The sequence below is a fragment of the Xiphophorus hellerii genome, chromosome 7, assembly GCF_003331165.1.
Source record: "Xiphophorus hellerii strain 12219 chromosome 7, Xiphophorus_hellerii-4.1, whole genome shotgun sequence".
NCBI classification, from domain to species: domain Eukaryota; kingdom Metazoa; phylum Chordata; class Actinopteri; order Cyprinodontiformes; family Poeciliidae; genus Xiphophorus; species Xiphophorus hellerii.
In genome coordinates, this window is record NC_045678.1 from 4458752 (window position 1) to 4481298 (window position 22547).

The 22547-nt window shown below is 40.4% G+C and overlaps 2 protein-coding genes across 2 annotated transcripts; one reads left to right on the forward strand and one right to left on the reverse strand.

The window, feature by feature from the left end:
- Positions 1 to 3825: 3825 nt before the first annotated feature.
- Positions 3826 to 9894, reverse strand: nup35 (nucleoporin 35). Its single transcript, XM_032568809.1, has 9 exons — positions 9596 to 9894; positions 7807 to 7974; positions 7593 to 7729; positions 6724 to 6781; positions 6549 to 6657; positions 5598 to 5667; positions 5380 to 5508; positions 5175 to 5303; positions 3826 to 4110 (listed from the first exon to the last, which is right to left on the reverse strand). The coding sequence occupies exons 1-9, from the start codon at positions 9606 to 9608 to the stop codon at positions 4033 to 4035; spliced, it is 891 nt and encodes a 296-aa protein (XP_032424700.1). The 5' UTR covers positions 9609 to 9894; the 3' UTR covers positions 3826 to 4032.
- An 845-nt stretch (positions 9895 to 10739) lies between these two features.
- On the forward strand, positions 10740 to 22204 carry dnajc10 (DnaJ (Hsp40) homolog, subfamily C, member 10). Its single transcript, XM_032567385.1, has 25 exons — positions 10740 to 10848; positions 11876 to 12118; positions 12212 to 12374; positions 12493 to 12543; positions 12676 to 12758; positions 13512 to 13643; positions 14586 to 14679; positions 15020 to 15097; positions 15244 to 15287; positions 16070 to 16135; positions 16218 to 16283; positions 16386 to 16475; positions 16556 to 16663; positions 16732 to 16846; positions 16960 to 17087; positions 18131 to 18247; positions 18402 to 18503; positions 18603 to 18663; positions 18840 to 18934; positions 19911 to 20044; positions 20131 to 20184; positions 20799 to 20946; positions 21147 to 21269; positions 21363 to 21470; positions 21558 to 22204. The coding sequence occupies exons 2-25, from the start codon at positions 11912 to 11914 to the stop codon at positions 21567 to 21569; spliced, it is 2379 nt and encodes a 792-aa protein (XP_032423276.1). The 5' UTR covers positions 10740 to 10848; positions 11876 to 11911; the 3' UTR covers positions 21570 to 22204.
- The last annotated feature ends 343 nt before the right edge of the window (positions 22205 to 22547 follow it).

Consider the following 22547-nt stretch of genomic DNA (forward strand, 5'->3'; position numbering starts at 1 on the left):
TTTTTTTTTTATAAAACTCTTCTTCTGCCCGATGCATTCCCTTCAGATTAGTCCCAACAATGTATAAAGAGCTCAAACCTACCAGTTAATACCAAAATGTGTGCACCTGCAGCATGCCATGTGGTTTATTCTGAGAAAACCAAATTGTTTCTAGATAAATGCTTAGCATTCTGGATTGTCCTTAGTTGTGTTTTACCTAGATTTAGTTAAACAGAAGCTTGACTTGCAGAGTAGGTGTACTTTAACGTAAAGGACCTACTTTCAACTCAACCTGCTCTGGTTGGGTTGAAAGTAGGCCATTCAGGGTGGTTTCCCTGTCGTCTGCCTGTTTTTGTCAGGCCAGGCGAGGTCCAACTCCCCCCCCCTCCCCTGTCTGTTGTTTCTCTGCCAGCTTCCTTTCTGCTCCGAGTCAAGAGCAGTTACAGGTTGAGTGGCCTGCTCTAATCGTTTGAGCCGCACTCGTTGCTGCAGAGACCAAAAGGAGGCCATATGTTGTTTGGGATAAGACACACCAACTGTAATTAGTTTCAGGGCTGCAGGTCGACCGGGTGACACATTCAGTGATGTTGAAGAAATGTACAACCTTTAATATTGTCTTTGTCCGCTTTCAAGTTTTTTTCCTCCCTATCCTTTTGTGTTTCTTCAGCTCATCGTACAAATTTTTAATATGGGTCGAAGATAAGTTCAGGAAATATACTGGCCATCAGTTTTCAAACGATGGTAACATTTAGAAACAAGCTTTCCAACCCAACCTCATCCTATGTGGAAATGTAGTTGCCCCCCTTGTTCAACGCATACACTGTGAATAAGTATATGTAACTTTTATTTAAAAAAAAATATTTTTTACATATTTGTTGAAACTGTCACTGTGTTGTGACAGTATGGTATGAGACAGATAATTTGTGAAAAAAAAATAATCGAGCTCCTCTGCCTTTCTATCTAGAAACAACCAATCAGAGCCAGGAGGAGGGTCTTAGTGGTGTCAATCACTCTCTGTGTGGCGCTACCGGTCACTGTCTGCTACGCTGCAGCTAGCAAAGAGTGCTAAAGCTAGTTAGCATGGCCACAGATGATGGGGCATAAAGTTTTCCAGAAACAATGAGTACTTTCGCCACCATTACCACATTTAGCAGCAAGTACATGAGTATGATTGACAGCGCTGAGCCCCTCCTCCTGGCTCTGATTGGTTGCTTTTGGCCGGGAGCGGTGTATTTCTTCAGACAGCAATAGTAGCTCAGGCAGTAGCTGGAGGAGACTTACAGATTATCTGTCTCATACCATATTGTCGCAACATGGTGACAGTTTTAAAAACGGTAAAAAAAATTGTAAAAAGTTACATACTGCAGCTTTAAAAAAATCCAAGATGAGAAACGAAGTCTCTGAAATCCATCAGTTTGTAAAATTTTTTACAAAGTCATATCTAAAGCTTCAGGGTTCCAATGGACCACAGTGTGAACCGCTACCTACAAATGGAGATAACATGAAACAGTGAGGAAGAAGAAAGACAGGCTGGGCAGAGATGGCAGCCATGGTAATGTTCTGAGGCCAAAACATGTGCTGAGCAAACAAAACAAAACAGCCAAAGACCCGTCTCACATTTCCCAGAAAACACCAGGCTTCTTTACCTCGGGGTGACAGAATATTTGCCACCGTCTTGAGCAAAATGGAGGCTTGGTGGGTCAAAGTTTCTCTGCAGAGATGTAAAAAGCTCATTGCAGGTCATCATGGACACAGTGCTGCTGAGGGTGAGACAGCCAGTCTGCAGGTGTAGGGCGTAAACAACTTTTCAGGGCCAGGTAGGTTTGGGCAGCTTTTATCCCGTCATACATAAACTGTAATTTGAAAACTGCTTGTTTTTTGTATTCACACATGCTTTCTTTGTCAGACATTAGCATTTGATGATCTTAGTGTGGAGTGTGTGTATGTGTATGTATGCAAAGACAAGAAATCTGTATTGAATCCAACGCTTTATTATCCGTCCTGCAACCCACCTTCATCCTCTCTACGCTACAACAGGAACTTCAGACTCATCGACCTTCATACCTCTGCTCCAGTTTATTTTAGAATGAGCCGTAATAGATACGGTGAAACCTGAGGTTGTGGACTGATCTCGAAACATTCCAGATGCCTGAGCACAAAGCTGCAGCTCCTAGTCAAAGTACCCATCCATCTACCCGTTTGGACCGAACCAGCTGGACGGTTTTCTAATCACTGATAGATCTCAGCTGGCGTGTTGGCCTACTTCCCCCTTTTTTTTGCGAGCGTTCGATACTTTTTCCTGGTGTCATTTCACATTATTACGCGTAACTTAATTTCTGAAATGATTTGTTATGGTTTCTTTCTATTACTTGGGTTGTAATGTTCCTACTTGAGAAATTGGTTTGCCATGAAAACCATGGCCCAGCTCCGAAAACGGTGTCACAACCGCAAAACCATCCGCTCACACAGACATGCCTGATGAGGACAACATCAATCAGAGAAGAAGACAAGAGGCTTGTGGTAACTCTGGAGGAGCTGTAGAGATCCATTACTCACATGTAACGCTTTAAGACGTAAAGACACGAGATTAAGCCACTTCCACACTGTGAGCAGATTCATCAGCGAGCTGCGACTCACCTTCTGTTAGTCATTCATCCAAACAACAACATGTGTCTGTATAAACAGTTGGAGCACAAAGGAGCACCTCCCTGTGAGAAAAATGTTGCTCAACTCGCTATGAAAGCTAACAGAGGGTGTGATGCCAGCTCGTTTGCTTTATGATCTTCAGTTTTTTCTTAAATTTAAATACTTATTTTCAGCTATTTCTCTAAGAACCTCCTTTATCCTGTGTGAAAATACTTTCCTAAGTTCCTTTCCGAGGATGTCTTCTTATATGTAGCTCACTGGTCTTCTTAACCGCCTGGAGAACGTGTCATAAAGTTTATAGCGCCATCTACTGGTCACATCACTCTTTCTGATTAAAAGGAGAATCTGCTACACCCGCTTTTCTTTGCAGGGACTTTTTTTTTTTTTTTTCAGTTATGTTTTGAGGGATTTATTGTTCTCCCGCCTTGAATTGCACCGTTGGCTAAAAACACATAATCACTGCAGCACCACTTTAGATATTTAAATACTAAAATCTAGAATTTTAGCTCCCCCCCAAAAAGAAAGAAAAATAAAATACATATATAACTGTGATTATGTCGTGACGGTATAAGGGAAATTTATTTGTGCAACACATTTGGTGTACAAGACTATTCAAGATGCTTTACAGAAAAATCAAGAGTAAGAGATTAAAAATCTATTAAAAACAAGTAAAAAGCAAGAAGGAAATAATTGACTAACTGAATCAGAAAAGATTGTGGATAAAATAATAATAATTAAAAAAGCAGATAAAATGTGTCGTATAATATGTGACAGGTAGTCTTTGCCTTCCCCCAATGCAAACTGCAAAAATATACAGCTCAGTCAGAAACAACCAACCAGAGCCAGGAGGAGGGTCTAAGTTCTCCATTATACAGCCTAAAATATGTCGGAGTGAACCTGAGTTATTCTGAAATATGTGTGGACACCCTGTCCCGACACATGCCTGGTTACTCCCGGCAACAGACATGTTTTCCCTCAGCAGTTAGAATCTCCCCTTACCTGATAAAACCTGCATCATCATCACAAAAAGCTGATTTTACTTGTTTTTAAATTCTAATCTTTCTATCTTATTTACATCCATGTATCCGTCTGTCCGTCCATCCCTTTGCCCGGTCATGTGGGGGCTGGTGTCCGTATCCAGCGGTCACCTTGACTGCGTTGCCACCTTGTGCCCAATTAAAATGAAATGACTCGACTGGATTAAAGAAAAGGACAAACTTTATTGAGAAAAGACATTAAAAAATCATGATAAAAAAAAAGCAGACAGAGATTCTCCAACCGTCTCTCTCTCGCACACACACACACACACACACACACACACACACACACACACACACACACACACACACACACACACACACACACTGTAGTGAATCCTGTTCTCTATCTGCGTATATTCCTCTCTCATCACCAGCCAAACATGTACTCCATTGCTTTGGAAACAAAGCTGTCGTCCTTCCTGGGCGTCTGTCTGTCCGTCACCACCTGAGCGTGGACAGATGTACACAGATGTTCAAGCTGAGGCGATTGAGAACGATTCTGCATGCAGAGACAGAAGATGCGTTTCCACTACAAGTGTGCGCAAAACTTTGGTGTTTAACTAATGTCGATAAACACAATTTTGGCGTCGCGGTGTTTCCGTTAAATAAGAAATTAAATGAAAATCCCACGTGAATATGTTTGCTCACACAACAGATCGTTAAAACCGGACCATCATCCTTTGCTGACCCAAGTGTTGATTATATGACTTGTGTGATGTGACAAAAGTGTTTCCATTGCAGCTTTGCAAAATACAATAATTTTGATATGGCCAAAAAATATGACGGTGTAGTAGACTAAAACAAAGAAATAAATAGATGTAGATGGTAGTAAATTTCCTCCAAAATACTCAGAAATTTTGAGATAAGAAAAACTTAGAAAACTAAGTTTTTTTTAGTTTTCTAGAAAGAAAACTAGGTTTTCTTATTTTTTTCAAGCAAATTTGCAAATTTTCAAACTCAGAAATTTCCACGTTTTTTTTCTAGAAAATTTCTGAGATTGATCTCTTCATTTCGGAGTTCTTTCTAGCAAATTTTCGACTTTTCAAATACAGAGATTTTCTTGTTTTTTGTAGATTTCTGAGATATTTTTGGCTGATATATACTCATCCTTTTTTTTCTATGTATAATCAATCAATCACATTTTATTTGTGTAGCACATTTCAGCAGCAAGGCATTTCAAAGTGTTTTACATCTTCACACACAGAAACACAGTCATCAAGTGGGGGGTTCTTGCTTTTGCAACCATAAAAGGTTTTCCGGTTACACTGTTATATGGAACGAAATACCTATTGGTATTTTTATTCCCACTCACGCTCACAATCACGCAGTTTAAAACGATGTAAACAGTCTTTCAACGGGCTTCCGGCAATGGACAATGACCCTAATGCACTGACATAGAAAAGCCACAAAACACCTTTTCATTAAGCAAATTCATTTTCGTAATTCCAACTTGCGCAATTTTAAGGTGAATGGAAATGCAGACAGAGTGAGATGGAGATGTGAAGTCACCTGGTAGTCGCTGCCGGAGCTCCTGTAGGAGGCGCTGAGGGGCCGGATGGCGGACCGAGGGGTGGAGGGGAGAGCAGAGGAGGAGACGGAGAGGGGCGGAGAGACGGCTTCACTGCTCCCCATCACACTCTGGGAGAAACAATGAAGGGTCAAACCTCGAATTTAAGTGAAACAGATGGCATGCTGGGTAACAGCAGGAACGCACCTTGTCTATGCAGGGCTTAACTCCCACCATGATGGAATCTCCGAACACCTTCCCGTCTTTGGACAGGGCTTTCCTGGCCTGCAGTCTGGACTGGTACTGGAGGTGCATCCAGTTCCCAGGAGACGCCATCTGCAAACACATCACCAGTTTGTGTGTGTGTCAGTCAATCAGTTTGTAGCTGAGAGAAACCACTAAAACCAGTAACTAGCTGCTCTCACCGTGTGTTTGAGAATGTTTCCATACTGAGCGAACTGCAGCAGGATGTAGGACGCTGAGGCTGGAGGAAAACTGAAACACACATCAGTGACTTACTATACTGCTGCAGTCAAAGTGCTTTCATACTTTTTTCTTTATGATCGTAACATGACCAAAAACGGAGTACAGTGAACCCTCGCAATATCGCGGTTCACCTTTCACGGATTTGCCTCGTGCATTGTGTTCTACATTCTGATTGGCCAAACAGTCTCTCTGCTTCTTCTCTACCTGTGTGTCAATAACGCTGCGGTTTAATATGTACACGTACGTAAATCAGCTTGCCAGATTTAAGAATCTTTTTGCCCAGAAGAAAAAAGAGTGACAACAACTACCGATAACTATTTCTTCTCTCGAACAAAAACACACCTGCACCGTGGGCTGTAGAAGAACAAAAACGCTACAGAGTGGAGTCAGGATGCAGCGGCTCAGTCAGAAGAGCAGTGAAATACACGCGAGTCACTATTTGTCCTACTGTACTTTGTATTTTTTTTCTTAATCATTTTCATTTTCTCTCGTTCTAATCCAATGACTCGGGTCGCGGTGGGGCGGTGCTGATCCCTGCAATTTGAAGCCTTCAGTTCGTATTGATGATTAAAATTATTATTTTACAGTACAGTAGTTATTTGTAAAAAAAAAACAAAAAACGTTTATACAGTACTTTTCTTTGTTAAACAAATGTTTGGGCCTGTGAAAAGGTTTTGTTATTTGGTTTCAATGTATTATGGAGTACTTAATTGTATAATAATTGTAAAAAAAATAAAGGTTACTACTTCACGGATTTCGCCTATCATGGGTTCTTTTTGGAACGTGACCCCCGCAAAAAACAAGGGTTCACTGTATATTAAAATATTTTCCAGAGATTTCTGCAAGCGACTGCAAAGCTAAAAGGCTAGAAAGAGATGGAGTATGAATACCCAAAGACCGTGACCCAGGTCTGGTCCAGCTGGTCGTCAGATGACAGAGACTCCCCCTGACTGTAGAAAGGATCCACCTGCGCCGGAGAAAGGCACCCCTGCTGGAACACTGGACACAGGAAGCCGGGGTTCACTTTATGATAACTGAGTCAGTGAGGGGTGTATCAGTACGCACCTGATCCTGGAGTGGAGGCCTGGCGTGCCGAGAGGGGAGACTGCATGACTGGAAAAGACTGAAACAAAACAGAGACCCAATGTTGACATTTATGTCTTAAGAGATCAGACACCAGCTATGTTTGCGTTACAAATTTGTGCAAGTCTTTGTTGATATTCTGCTAATGTTGAAAAAACACAATTTTGTAAAAATTTATATTAAAATCACCAGTGAAGACGCTTGTTCACGCAACAAGTCAGTAAAAATCATGGCAGCAACAGATGTAAACTTTGTACAAAAAACCCAACAACAAACTACAAAGACGACCACTTCCTGTTGTCTTCTTTGTGGTTTTCACGAGTAGTAACATCCGACTGTTACTAGCGAGTAACAGTCGGATGTTACTACTGGTAACAGTCGAATCAGCTCTGCTTGACTGGTGTGAAGCGGAAAAAGTCTTTCCATTGCATTTTTTTTGGAGCACTTTATTTGAAAGTGCTAAGACCGGAAAGGTGGTAAAGAGAAATGGAAGACATGCGGTAAAGATCACCAGACCGGGAATCGAACCTGCGATTGCCACGTCGAGGAGTAAGCCTCCTTATGTGAGTTGTGCTTAACCTCTGCGCCACCACAGCACACCCTCCTTTTCGAAAAACCACCTCATGTAGCCCCCTCTTTTAAAACACAATACTTTTCTAAATTGGTGATTTAGAAAAGAATGTGTTTCCATTTTGTTTCCATTAAGCAAATTTCAATTTGCGCATTACTATGGTTAATGGAAACGCAGCTGATCTTAGATTAGCCAAATTAAAGCCTTTTTTGCTAACTGCTCTGTTCCGGTTCACCTGGATGTCTCGTCGTCCTACTCTTTTACCTGGCTGCGTACCAACCTGCTTGAGTGCACTGAGCGGCGTTCCCATGGTGACCAGGTCGTCGTAGATGCTGCGGACAGGTGGCGCTCCGCTCTTATCTTTTGGCGTGGGGACGACGGGCTGCGGGGCCGAACCTCCTCCACTACTGGCGCTTCCTGAAACAAACCTCCAGATTAACACACAGCCTACCCACCACAACAACAACAGCAACATCCAGCTTTGTTCTGCTGACCTCGACTTGCACTCAGGCTCTCTGCGAGGGGTGAGGTCAGGCTGAAAGGGCGGGGCTGTGGGGTGGCCGGTGCCGGCAGGTCACCCAGGAGGAAACCGGGGAGAAACTGAGCTCCGGAAGACGGCTTTGGCGAGGTGGGAGAACCCAGAGTCATCGGTTCAGAGCCCACTGGAAGACAGCGACAGCAGGATAATTACCAAGGGTTATATTCCACAGGAATCTTTCATGTTTTGTAATAATGCAACTTCAGTGTATAGCATTGAAGTTTAACTTTGTAGGCCACAGAGTTGGGTAATAACTATTTACATGTACAGTAGGAGTGTAACAGGTAAATCTTTATGGATGCAAACTCGACTAAAAACCCACCTGTTCAGGATTGTATTTGAAACGTAATCAATTACAAATTTATTGATGGAACTTGACTTACTGTCGTGTTTTGATTGTTGATTCTGTGTTGCTTTGTGTTTCTGTGTTTGATATGATGTAAAGCACTTTGAAATGCCTTGCTGCTGAAATGTGCTGTGCAAATAAAATTTGATTGATTGATTGATTTACTCACGTTTAGTAATTCAGTAACTGTTTTGAAGAAAAGAAATCTGCTTTTCAGAGTATTTTTACTACCCTGAACTTTTTACTTGAGTAATTTTATTATGAAGTATCACCACTCTGACTTGAGTGAAATTTCTGCATTCTCTACCAACTGAATGGAAAAACAAAAATTCACCCAATTTTTGTTAAAGTTCTTAATGGAAGAAACTGATTTGGAAACGTTCTCGCTTGCCTGATTTTCTTATTTTTATTATTACTTATATGAATTATTTTCATACTTAAAATACCAAAACTTCCACTCAACTTCATATTTTGGTCTGTCTAATTAAGTAATTTTTAAATGTTAAATGATTGATCATTTCATCACTTGCTCTTCTTGAGTAGACTTTTTTGTCAAATGTTTTTACTCTTACTTGAGTGACTTCTTGGACGGCTACTTTTTAATCTTACTTGAGTAAAAACATGTTGAAGTTGTTCTACTCTTAGTTGAGTATAGTTTTTAGGTACTCCACCTACCTCTAGTAGGCCAACACAAGCACTGTGAAAATGTTTGTAGTCACAAAAAGGAGTGTTTGTATAAATCTTTATGCAAACACACATTTGAAAAGTCACACATGCATTTGTATGCTGCCCCCTTCACTCTGTTGTCTCTAAATGAAATCCAGGGCAACCACAAGTCTGAAGCAGGGTTAAGTCATGAGGAAAGGCGTAATGACTCTCATTCACACCTTGTTATAAGTCATTTAAGGAACAGAGCAAACATGTGGAAGGTGATCTGGTTACATTAGACCAAAACCATGTCATAATGGCCTAATCAAAGACCAAATTCCAACTGAGCATGTCCAGACATGAGTGCTTTTGAAAGCAAATGTAGGAAACCAATCAGACTCACTGATAGACGGTAGAACCGAACACTTGAAGCTGCTGTGACTTCAGCTAATGATGGTTCCACACAGAGTAAAGTACTGACGTAGGGGGCTCAATATTATATACTCACCTCACTTAAGGAAGTCAGTAACATTTCTAACCACCACCGAGTTATTTTAAAGCTAAATATATTGCGCGGAATGATCACAATTACGGTAGAGAGCAAAAATATCCCAAACGAGCGAGTAATGGTTGTGTGTTTCATAGCAAGACATAAAGTTTCTTCCAGTGTTCTTGAGCACACAACATTAAGTGAAAAACCACTTTAACACTAGCAGAGCGCGCGATGAAGATTGTATAAAAGTTACAGTACCTTGTAACTCCATTTTCTTCTTTTTCTACAGCCGCGAGTTTCAAAAGTAGGAAGTGACGAAAGGGGGAAAATAGGCCAGTGGCAAACAAACTCAGCCGGCAGAGCTAGCTCTTCACTAACTGAAACTACCTGTTGTTGTCACACAAACCTCTGATGGGTTCTTTTTATTAAATGGTCTAATGTGGAGAAGTTGAGCGGGTTAATGCCCGCTTTTTGAGGGAACCACAGCTCGTTCACGGAGAGCTGAAATTATTGCTGGAGTGAGCTGATGGTTCGCCTACAGAAAGTTCCGGCGCATGTAACTGATGGCATCGGTGAGACGTTCAAGTGCATCGTTTTTTAACACTTACCCGTACAATTTAAATATTCAGAAATGTTAAAAATGTGTTTCCGGGCACAGTAAGACATAGTAATTCTTTCCGAATTAATCATATGTAAAGTAATAATAATAATAATAATAATACAAGACTAAAGTACTCATATAATATATGTTCTACCTGTTTGAATATGTTGGCTTTTAAGCTAAAAGCAGAAATAAATCTTAAAGACTTTCAAAGTCCATTTGCGGTTGAAAAATTGTGATTATGTTAGTTGCCCATGGTATTTAAACCACCTGGCAAACATGACAAATAACACTTAACTTTCATCTTCCTCGTTTGGAATAAATCTGGGCAAAATGTTTGGACTACAACCAAACATCAATCATTTTCTGGCCATGGGTTTGAAACACAATTAAAAAATAATTTTTTGTTTAAAATGTCGTTAATTTTTAATTTAGACAGACATAATTACTTAATGGGTGTGTGCTTCGTTGAGTGTCAGATAAATCAGAATTTAAGGTCAAATGTTTTCCAAATATGAAATTATAAACGGCACGATTTTCGAACGCACCATACCTTACGTCATCTTCATGTGGTTGCGGAGCGTCAAATTTCATCAAGGTGCCACAAATATTCGAGCTAGCTTCCGTGAGTTTAAAGGTTTTCGTGTCAAAATAAAAGTTCAAATTCAGCCGTGCCTATTTGGAAACGTTAGCCCTTTCTTTTACTGGCTCTTACATGGAAGCAACGAATTATGAACTGAACGACGCAGTCACGACTTTGTTTTAAACGTTTCGGTTATCCACAAGACTTTATTTTGAATGAAAAGAGACGGAAGTTGCCCCGTTAGCGTGAACAACTTGATACCGGCATGAGCCGGATGCTGATGCGGATCTTCATCTGCAGGCTGGAAGGTGTTGAATCTCCTCGGAGGTAACAAAGCTTTGGTTTTATTCCCGTAAAAAAACGTTTGTAAGCATTAGAGGAAATATTCGCTTTAACCACAATTCCGCACCGTCTGTGCCTGTCTGTAGCGGTTAACAGGATATTAAGATAATAAGCAGTTCTTGTTCCAGTTAGCTTAGCTTAGCCTTTTAAAGAAGGCTTTTTATTCTGTGAAAATAACGCTTTTCAGAAAGTTGATAAATTTATTGTCCTCAACAAAAGTTTGAATTTAAACAGGGTCGAAATGAATTGTCGTTATAACTGCATTTTCTTTCTATAACTTGTTGTAGTGGTCAAGTAGCGAATGTACTGGAATGTTTTATTCTTGTGCGAGTAATTTTATTAGGTGGAGATCTATAGTTTTCATTTAGTTGTGAGCGATGTTTATGATTAAAAGAAACGTTGTTTGCCTTTTTGTGATGTAGAATTCGGTGTATTTTCTTCAGTTCGAAAGCTGAAAGTTGTAAAGTTTCTTTAAAAATGGGGCGTACAGTTTCTGGTGGGCAACAGATACTTTTGGTAGCCAGCCAAGCCATGTTCACAAACTACTACTGTAAAGAATGGTTGCAGAAAGTGAATGAAATTTTCTGAAAACACTAAATATATGTGATAATGTCACTCAAAAACTCACGGAAGGCGAGGTAGATTATATCTCTTGTCTAATTTCACATTATTCTGTCGTGGGCACGAGAAACCAACTTTATTTTTTATTTTTTCAACCCATGTTGTTCAGCCAAAAACGCAAGTCAAATATTCATACTACACATGTCCGTGGCGGCAGTCCTTTGTTGAAAACCAGTTTTAATTATATCCACTTCCAGTTGTATCCTATTAGCAAAAAATATCTTGATAAATCTCAAGACATTTCGAAAAAATATCCTTTGGACTAGTGAGACTAAAGTGGATCTGCTTGGAGGGTTTATACAATATAGAAGAATATCATATAGTCATGCGGTGGTGGTAGAATGTTGACACCTGTATGACGGAAATTAATATTGAGGATATTCTCCTTCAGTACCAGGTTCTAGGGGTTACAGTAGGAGGACCAGAGATGGGGCCCAGAGTCGTCCACAGGGTCTTAAGGCCTGTTATCCTCACGCTGTCGCTGGTTTTCGTCTTTGCCATCTTGCTGGCGGCGGTTTGTGCTAAGGAGTCGGACTACTACGAGCTGCTGGGGGTCAGCAGGGAAGCGACGACAAGAGAGATCCGACAGGCGTTCAAGAAGCTGGCGCTCACCATGCATCCCGACAAAAACCCTGTGAGTCACAGACAGGAAAAGCCAAAAATCTCAAACATTTTTGGTAGATTAAAGTCTGCTTGTCATCGTTAATGCTGACCAACGATTGCTTAGGGTGACTCCTCGGCTCACGAGAAGTTCCTGAAGGTGAATCGGGCGTATGAAGTGCTGAAAGATGAAGACTTGAGAAAGAAATATGATAAATATGGAGAAAAGGGATTGGACGAGCAGCAGGGAGGACGCTACGAGAGCTGGAACTTCTACCGCTACGACTTTGGTAAGACTCCCATCTACATTTACCAGCACTTTAAATAGTTTTTGTTCTAAACCACCAACTCCTCCTATCATGATGTTTGTATGGTATTGCGACTAATGTATCGGTCTGTCTGTTACAGGTATCTACGATGATGATCTGGAGATTATCACTTTGGACAGCGGAGACTTTGGTAAGGTTTTAACAAAGAAAGCAACAACGAAAAGCAGTAAATGAGGAAGTAAACTGTTGCAAGTAAAGTGGTGAGAACTGCCAGCATGTGGGTTAAAAATGGTGGGTAAACTTCTATGCGTTTGTGTTCTAGAAGCAGCAGTGAACTCTGGAGAAATCTGGTTTGTCAACTTCTACTTCCCACGATGCTCGCACTGCCACCAGCTGGCTCCAACGGTAATAAAACACCAACACAAATAGACACACTAAACACGCCTCTGGAGTCTTGGGGAAATTCAGGTGTGTTGTCTACTGTTTCTGAACACACTTGAATTTCTAGCTGACTCTTATTAAAAAAAAAAGAAACAAACAAACAAGAATATGCTGATTTTGGGATTAAAAATCTGTTTACTTGCCACATTTTCATGCTGCTACAAGTTTGCCACCTTTAGTGGTTTCGATCGGTGCACTTGTTTTGGGCTAAAGAAAGTAGAATTTACATTGTTATAAAGAAAAATGTTTAATTTGCTGTGACATCACAGTCTTGTTTCATTTATTTTTGGTACTTATCTATCAACAGACAATCTGGGGGTGAAAGTTCCGCCACTATATGGTCAAGCAATTATTAGCAGAATTCACGTAAACCAAACCGAGACCTAGGTTTGTAGACAGACCAGAGTTAGGCTTTTTGGTCCACATCAGACTTTGATTGCACATTCACACCTCCCCCAAACAAACCAAACTTTATAGTGAGTTCTATTAAAGGAGACTAAACAGGGAATGCGCCCTGAGTGTGTATGCAATAAGCCTTTCATGAATCTCCAAATATCGGTGGTGGCTGACTTGGCTCAAGTTCAGGGTTCATATACTACAGCTGGATTTCTAACAAAACACAAGGCAGATATGCTGTGTTTGTAAACTTAATCATTAAGTAAATCTTTCTTTCGTCAAACTCTTAACATTGTTTTCTGTATTCTGTATGTGACGCAGTGGAGGGAGTTTGCCAAGGAGATGGACGGAGTCATCCGGATTGGAGCGGTGAACTGTGGAGACAACAACCATCTGTGCAGGAGGAAAGGCATCAACAGCTATCCCAGCCTGTACATCTATAGAGCAGGACAGGTCTGTTTTATATATGCTTATTTATACTACTACCATACTCAATATTGTAAATTATTTTAATCAACTCCTTTGATTAAAATAATCAAAGGAGATGTACAAGATTTACAGTGTCTTGTAAATCTTTATCAGTCATCCACAACTTCCCTTTTTCCAAGGAGTGTGAATACGATGCAACACAAGCTGCGTTTCCATCACAAATGTGCGCAAAACTTTGTCAATATTCCATTTATGTCGAAGAAACACAATTTCAAATTTGTGGTGTTTCCAGTGCAATTAAAATCACACGTGATTTTGTTCACGCTATTAACAAAAAACATGTTGTACCACGATCCTCCAACCACTCCCGGTCATCTTTCTTGTCTTTCCCGCTAGTAGTAACAGCCGAAAGAAGTGTTCCCATCACAGTTTTGCGAAATAAACCAATTTTTATGTGGCCAATAAACCTCCTTATCTTAGTGCCAAAACTTTTTCAATTCAGTTCAAAGTTCAATTTAAAAATACCTTATTGATCCCAAAGGGAATTTAAATGTCATTGTAACTTATATTAATTAAATAAAAAATGCTATCAAACGATGAAAGTTTTTTACAAAATTGAGGTGTGTCCATTAAACTTAATTTATTTTCGGTATATCAAGTTGCTCATTTATATGGTCAATGAAAGCGTGACTACAGAGGCACATTTCTTTTAGCCACTTCTCAATCAAAACCAAAAAAGTCAGAACATGCCATTCAAGTATAGTTCAAGTAATGTTTGTTTTTATTGTTTCTAAGCAGCTGGTTATAATGTCCCAATAAAATCACCAGCTTTCAGACGGCCTCTGGGAAGACGCCGCATTGCTGATTTGTGAATCTCCAGATCAGAGTTGCTTCTCACTGACATGCACCACAAGCAGAGTTCATCCTGTGAGGACCAGCCTCTGATCGATCTGTGTGTTTCTGCAGAGGCCGGAGAAATTCACGGGGGAGAGGAACAGAGACAACCTGGTTCGCTTCTCCATGCAGTTCATCACTACAACAGTCACTGAGCTGTGGCAGGGTGAGCTCATCCTTCATCCATTTTCAGACCAAACATTTCAAATCTGCCAACTTTTCTGTCAACCATCCATTAACAACACAATATGCATCTTTATTGTAAATTCTATACTGCTTTCGTTTAGTAAGTTGCACGCAGGTTTTCTGTTTTGTTGTTCTAAGATGAACTGGTCAGAATTTTGTGGCTTTGAATCTCTGGCTTTTGAAAAGTTTTGTCCTGCTGATGTCAGCTTTAACCCTTCTCTCTTAATTCACAGTTTGTTTCTTTGATTTCAAACCACTTCTGTACACACCTTGGAAGGAGTTTCTTTCTGTTCACCCGCTTATTCCCTCTTCCTCTCCAGGCAATGTGTTCACTGAGATAGAGAAGGCGTTCTCGTCAGGACTCGGCTGGCTTATCACCTTCTGCTCTGATACTGGAGGTAACATGGACTTTACTGGACACAGCTGTCAATGCAAAATATTAGGCTAATAACACACACACATATACACTCCTGTCAGCAAAAATGTCATTAATAATTTTGTAAATTTCTGCTCTACATGCTGACACGTGTCTTGTCTTTCTCAGATTGTTTGGAGCCCAGGACACGACAGAAGCTTGCCGGAATGTTGGTGAGAAAAAAGCTGAATTGGCTACATTTTAATATCATCAGCCGAAAAAAAGGAGGCACAACAAAACAGTCAGCCTGGGGTATATCCAAATTCTTGAATTGGTCATTGTTTTAAACCTGTAGACAAGTAATGTTAGGTTACCTTGATAAGCAGTCATAACAGTGTGTTTCAGTCGGACATAAGCCATAAGAAATGATTAAAAAACGTAGTTTTATTCATCAAGCAACCTCTCTTCCTAGTACAACCACAGATTTGTATCATTTTGCATTATTTGACATTATTCCAACAAGTGTACATGAAGTTGTTTCATTTGAGGAGGTGTTCTATGATACTTGAGCTCTATAAAGTCCCCTCCTCACTAATTTCACCACCAAATTAATCATTTATTGTGGTCTTGGAATATTTTCTAAATCCCCTCTACAATACTAATCACCCACACAGCTGTAATAACTGAAGCCATGTGCCGACTCGAGATCATTTCTCTTTAAGTTCAAAGCTAATAACTTCAGTTTTGTTTCTATTCAGCTGAAGGAAGTTAACACACATACACACACTAATTTACTCTAAGCAAGTCAGTGCTTGGATGGGTTCGGAGTCACCTGCTGACATCATAATATAGAGCTGTGCATCATCTGCGTAGTTCACTAATATCATTTCTTGTTAGAACCAGAGCTTTCAGGAGCATGTAGATATTAAATAGAGATCCAAGGATTGAACCTTGTGGCACCCCACGAAAATCTTTGCAGAGATCTCTGGTCTGAGTGACGGTTGTTTGCGTTTAGGACGGTCTTGTTAAGGTGGGATGGATGGACTGCACTACACAGCAACAGCTCTGCGACAGTTTTCAAGTAAGACATACCGCTGACATGAAGTAAATGTTGTTTCTTACGGTACGTGTAGTTGATTATTTTTTTAATTCTTCTATTTCAGGTGACAAGTGGAGCCACTGCTTTGTTCCCTCCTGGAAGTTCTCTGGAAAAGCAAGGCAGCGTACTGGTATGATAGAACATGCTAGTATCTGACTGACGTATTGGTGGAAAGGCAGTGAGTCATACTTCGGTTCATGTCGATGATTCTGTTCACGTTCATGTAATTTAGTGGCTGAAGACTTTGGATAGCAGGGAGATCTACAATCAGGTCATTAATCATCTGCCTGATCTGGAACTGCTGACAAGTGACAGTTTCAAGGTAGAAACACAACACAAGAGCAGCTGCGTAATCAGATTTTATGTACCGTACAATAAATGTTGAAATGTAACTATTTGCAGAAGAAACTGGCCCATCATCGCTGGCTGATCAGTTTTATGTTCAGTGGCCAATCGGCCTCCAGTGAATACAAGAAGCTTCAAGCGTTACTTCGAAACGATCACATACAGGTAAGCGGCCTTTCTGCTTAGCTTCTAGTCTCAGCCTGACGGTCCCAACCGGCCGTTTGTCTGTCCAGGTCGGCAGAGTGGACTGTGTCGCAGACTCTGAGCTGTGTCAGACTCTGTACATCCACAAACCATGTGTGGCCGTTTTTAAAGGACTGGGAATCCACGACTTTGAGATCCACCATGGTCAGTACCGCAACTCTTTTATTTAATCCTATTACTGCCCGTTTGCCTCTTTCAATGCAGTCAGTTTGTTTCAGAGTGTCTGAATGTCCGTGGTGTCCTGTGTCCGTATGCAGGGAAAGACGTATTGTACAACATCGTAGGTTTTGCGAGGGATAGCGTTCGCGCTCATGTGACAACACTAAGGCCAGACAACTTCCCCTCCAACAGGAAGGAGCCCTGGCTCGTTGACTTCTTTGCTCCGGTTTGTAAAACCTTCTGGAACTGCAGACTGAAATCATTTCTGTTTGTTAAATGCCAAAAAATAATGAGATAGGAAATATTTTTAGGTAGTTTATTGTACTTTGATCAAATTCAGATTTATTAAAGGGGTAATATTATATGCAGTTGACTTCTTAGTTAGTTCTTGAACAGGGATTGAAAATGATGTAAAAAAAACAAAAATTGAAGCAACATTTAAAGACCCAAGCTTCCAAAGGAGACTGCAAAGATCCCGCTGTAGAAGAACAAACTCAATGTTTTGGAGAGGCAACACAAAACCTTGATCTCAGTTCCATAGAAAATGTGTGTTTGATCAAGGCAACCCACAGACCTGATCAAACCCATTCCTGATCCATTCCTCCAGTTCTGTCAGGAGGAATGGGCCAGAACTCTACGGAACTATTGTGATAATCTTAAGGAAGGAAACCCAAATCCTTTGGCCCAAGCCTTGCATTTAAATGGCAATTCTTCAAAAATACTAAGAAAATCTAATATTAATATTTATTATTTTCAGTAGACCTGGTTGGGAAAACAAATTGATAATTTGTGTTATAATATATTTCTAGATTTTTATATAATCTTGGAGATTTTAAAAACAGTTTCAAAATAGATGCTGTTGCTATTTTTAGTTGGGTTTTATCTGTCTAGTAACATGTAGGATTGTAGATTTCCTGTGGCTTTATAAATTCACAGGAAGAAACCTGAAAAGAACCACATCATTAGCTGTACACGACCAAAACCTTAGCGTGTTTTGTAGTTTGCAGTCTTCTGTGTAAAGATTCACCAAATCTCTGTTTGCATGATGGACGGGTTCTAGTTCTACACCCAGAAGACAAACACTCACAAATACTTGTAACTGGAAGTGCAAGTATTTGTGTTATGTATATGTGATTTATATTCTTTTGTAATGTCAATGCTGAGAAACAGTCAAGAAATATAATTATATTAATCCAATTTATATCTGACCCAAAAACAGCTCAGTTTCTACACAATTTGGTGGATTAAAAATATTCATCTTGGTTGCAGTGGTGTCCTCCATGTCGAGCCTTACTTCCTGAACTGAGAAAAGCTTCCATCCAGTTGGCTGGACAGATGAAGTTTGGCACCTTGGACTGCACCGTCCACCATGACTTGTGCTCCATGGTAGGCTCAGACCCTCTGGGTGTTTTGTGCTGAGGGAAAAACACCCAGCACAAAACACCCAGAGGGTGTTTTGTGCTCTGGGTGCACAAAACACCCTCTGGGTGTTTTGTGCACCCAGAGCACAAAACACTGAAACACCCTCTTTGTGTTTCAGTATAACATCCAGGCGTATCCCACCACGGTCATCTTTAACGGCTCCTCCATGCACGAATACGAAGGACACCACTCAGCGGATGGCATCCTGGAGTTCATACAGGTCATATTTAACTTTCCATTGGGTTCTGTGTTGGTTTTTACTTTTATGAAAGTAACCAGAAAGGTGATTTCTTTTCTTCTTTTATTTTTGCTTCTCCAGGATCTGGTCAGCCCATCTGTGCTGGTCCTTGATCCCTCCAGCTTCACAGAGAAAGTTAAAGGTACAAACTTTAAATGAATGTAAGGGAAATTGTTCAGTCATATGGAGAAGAGGGGCAAAAATAATATGTCTTTAACATTTTCAGATCCTCTTAAAACTCCTTCAGCATGCTCTGGTAGAAATGCACTAGTGTCAATTCAATGTAAGCTTTAACCATGTTGGGTGGTGATGTTGCAGGCAGAGCTGCAGGGCAGACCTGGGCGGTGGACTTCTACGCTCCTTGGTGTGGTCCCTGTCAGGCCATGATGCCTGAGTGGAGACGCATGGCTCGGGTATGACGGCAAATACACAAATTCAAAAGGAGGTTAAAGGGATCAGTATTATGTAAAATTGGCTTTTTTGAGCTTCACATCTTATTACTCCCGCTTCAGAAACATCCCTAGACTGTTGATTCTGTCATGCATGTTTGAGGAATCTTTTAATCTCCCGTGGCAACCATTATGCTGTGCAAATTGCCTGGTGGAACCTAGCTCCACCTTCAAGGACAAAGCTCCTCCTCAGAGCTGTAGTTCCCGTGCGACTCCCCCACTAAGCTCCTTCAGACTAGCTAGCAGCAATTAGCTAGCATCTGGTGGAACTGTGCATTAGCTGAGTTCATTATAGGAGCTACTTCTCAGTGCAATGCTGGTAAAAACATTGTTAAAGGGTCAATGGAGGAGCCATGTTGTGATGACTTCCTGAAGGCGCAGTTTTAGAAAGAGCAGGAGTTCTTAAAGAGACGATACACCGAATTTCAAGTCATTAAATTACAAAGTCAAATTTCTTTTAAGTCATTTTTGGTATGTACAACATTTTTATAACTGAAGTCAGAGATTTTTTGTTGAATTTCCTTCATGCCGTCATTTTGAATGACAGCATGAAGGAAATTCATTCACAACTATTTTTACCAGTCAATTTTTGTAATGATACAAATCACATATGTTATTTAGGTGCATTTAATTTTAAATCGGTTTAATTAATATTGAACAAGTTGAACAGAGAATCCAGGTCCCACCACACGTACAGAAGATGAACACAGAACTGTTTTCCACAGTGACAAAAGCCATTGACTGTGGCCCCAATAACTATGAACAGTTCAATTGAACAACTCCTCTTAAATGATGACATGTTCAGATCTAATGTTTTCTGGTTATTTGCATGATGATTAGTTAAAACAACCGCTAATGGATGTGTGCTTCCCACCAGAGGAATCAGAGGAGAGGAAGTGCAGTGAAAGCTGTCTCTCCTTACTCTGTCTCTGTGTTGCAGATGGTTTCAGGTCAGATCCTGGTGGGTTCAGTGGACTGTCAGCGCTTCCAGATCTTCTGCCAGAGTCAGGGAGTGAGGGCGTACCCTGAAGTCCGCCTGTACACTGGGAACACCAGGCAGCCAGACCGCTTTACGTAAGTGATCACTGTGGAAGAATCAGCCTCAAATTCTTCTTCTGAAGAGAAGAGACAGAAGAACAGTGATCGGTTTCTCTCTGCAGGAGTTACAATGGCTGGCACAGAGACTCGCATTCTCTCAGAGCATGGGCTCTCAGGTAGCATCTTTATCCGGCTTGACTTCCTTCTTAACAACATGTTTTTCTTCCCACCTTCTGTTCTCTCTTTTTTGCTCTTTTAGGTATATTTCTGTATTCCCATATTTTCACCCTACTACTTTCTTCTTCTCCTGCTTATCTTTCATATTATCCTTCCTAGTTTCCTTCTTTCTTACTTTCTTTGTTTTTTTATGTTTTAGTTCTTTCTTTCTCAAATACTTATTTAATTATTTACTAACTTACTTAAATACTTACTTGCTTAACCCTCCCACGGTCTTAAGAGATGGGGTCATTTGGACTGAACTCACGTGCGTTTTTCCAAGTTTTTTTTTCCGACCGTGACATTTGCTGCTCTTCTCCTGAGCGACGCACTAAGACCATACGGGGGTTAAATACTTATTTACATATTTACTTACTTAAATACGCACTTACTTGCTTGAATACTTACTTATTTACATATTAATTACGTGCTTAAATACTTACTGACATACTTACTCACTTACTTGCTAACTTAAATACATTTCTTCTTCTTGACCTCATTTGAGGTTTCATGAGTAATCCAGAGTCGATGTTTGGTTTGTTAACGTGTTAATGGAGTTAGGTGTTGTGTGTAGTTCTTTGCCCAGAGCATCGGTGGATCTGACTCCAGAGATGTTCAGATCCCAGGTTCTTTCGGGTCGGGATCACTGGGTTCTGGATTTTTACGCCCCTTGGTGTGGACCTTGCCAACACTTCGCCCCAGAGTTTGAGATCCTGGCTCGGGTGAGACACATTTATCAACAGTTCATCCCAAAATTATTCTTACCCCGAGAAGATTTAGATTAAAAATTAGTCGTTTGTTTCTGATAGGAAACAGATATTACATTCAGTCTGGAGAAACATGTTGGTAAAATAAAACAAATGTGTGTGGTAACTTGACTCATAAATGTTGTTGAGCTTTTAAAGGTTCTCTGTGTTCTCAGATGGTTAAAGGGGAGGTCCGGGCTGGGAAGGTGGACTGTCAGGCTCACCATCAGACGTGTCAGTCAGCTGGAATCACCGCCTACCCAACGGTCCGATTTTACCCAAACCTGGGAACACGGAGGGTGAGGACAGAGACACACCCAGCAGAGGGCGCCTGTGTTTCAACAGTTCTACTTTACAACTAGAACAATAATAACCTGTACTTGTTACTATAGTATGAACACAGTGGGGAGCACATTAACAGCCGGGACGCAAACACAATCGCTGACATCATCAGACATCGGCTAGAGAAGCTGTCACCACGGTTACACAACACAGCAAAGGTAGCCATCTTTTCAGTTACAACTCAAAGCTTAAAGTGTCTCCTAAGGTAGAATCAGACTATTTTTCTGGCTCTGCTTGTTTTTTAGGACGAGCTCTGACAGACAAAGAGGTGCCATAGAAGACCAACAACCTGATTGGTCAGAGGAAGGAATGTATTTGGATTTGATTGGTTCGGTGAGTCAGCACTCCAAGAGTTGACAACAGATGAGACGGTCAAGTCACCGACTGATGCTCCTGTCTTGAATCAACTGAACTCTCTAGCCTTAATTTTATCTGCTTTTATTTTGTCTCCAATGTTTGTATTTACTCTATGAAGTAAACCTGTGAGACAGTATGGAATATTGTACATGTTACTGATACAGTTGCACACACAACCAAATGAGGACACACTACTGTACTGAAGTGTTCCTGAAGGAGCATTTTCAGAAATAACTTTATGTTAAAAATAACATTTTTGCAGCCCTATCTGTGGTTTCATTTGGTTTGTTTTAAACAAATATGTATATTTTTTTGTATAGATAAGCCAGACCTAAATGTGAACCGTTACCTTTTTTATGTGTCATTATATTTGATCTTGACTCTACTGGCTCTGTTGTTTTGATGGGGAATAAAAGTTCTGGATGCCAGCTTGTTAAAAAAGATATAAGTTGACAATTCCACTTATGATAATAGCAAATTGATATAAAAAAAGAATACAAATTGAAACAAATAAAATATTCTTTTTTAAATGTTACACAAATTGTCTAGTTTTTTATTTACTTTTTTACATTGACTTGCAAAAGTATGTACACCACTTAAACTTTTTACATTATAACCTCAACCTCAATGAGTCGTACAGTCTCTCACAACTCACTGAACTTCCAGCAATAGCAAACCTGTTCAAGGTGCAATTGACAGAAAAATTTTAGGTTTTCATTTGATGATTGTGTGGCCCCTCTCTCTACCCTCAAATGCCGCCCTGGGAAACCGCCCATCTTTGGCTCGTATCAAAAATCACCATGGGTCTTATTGAACTTTTATATTACTTCCTGTAGTGCTGTGGCTTATCCATAGGACTGTCATTGAACATAATATGA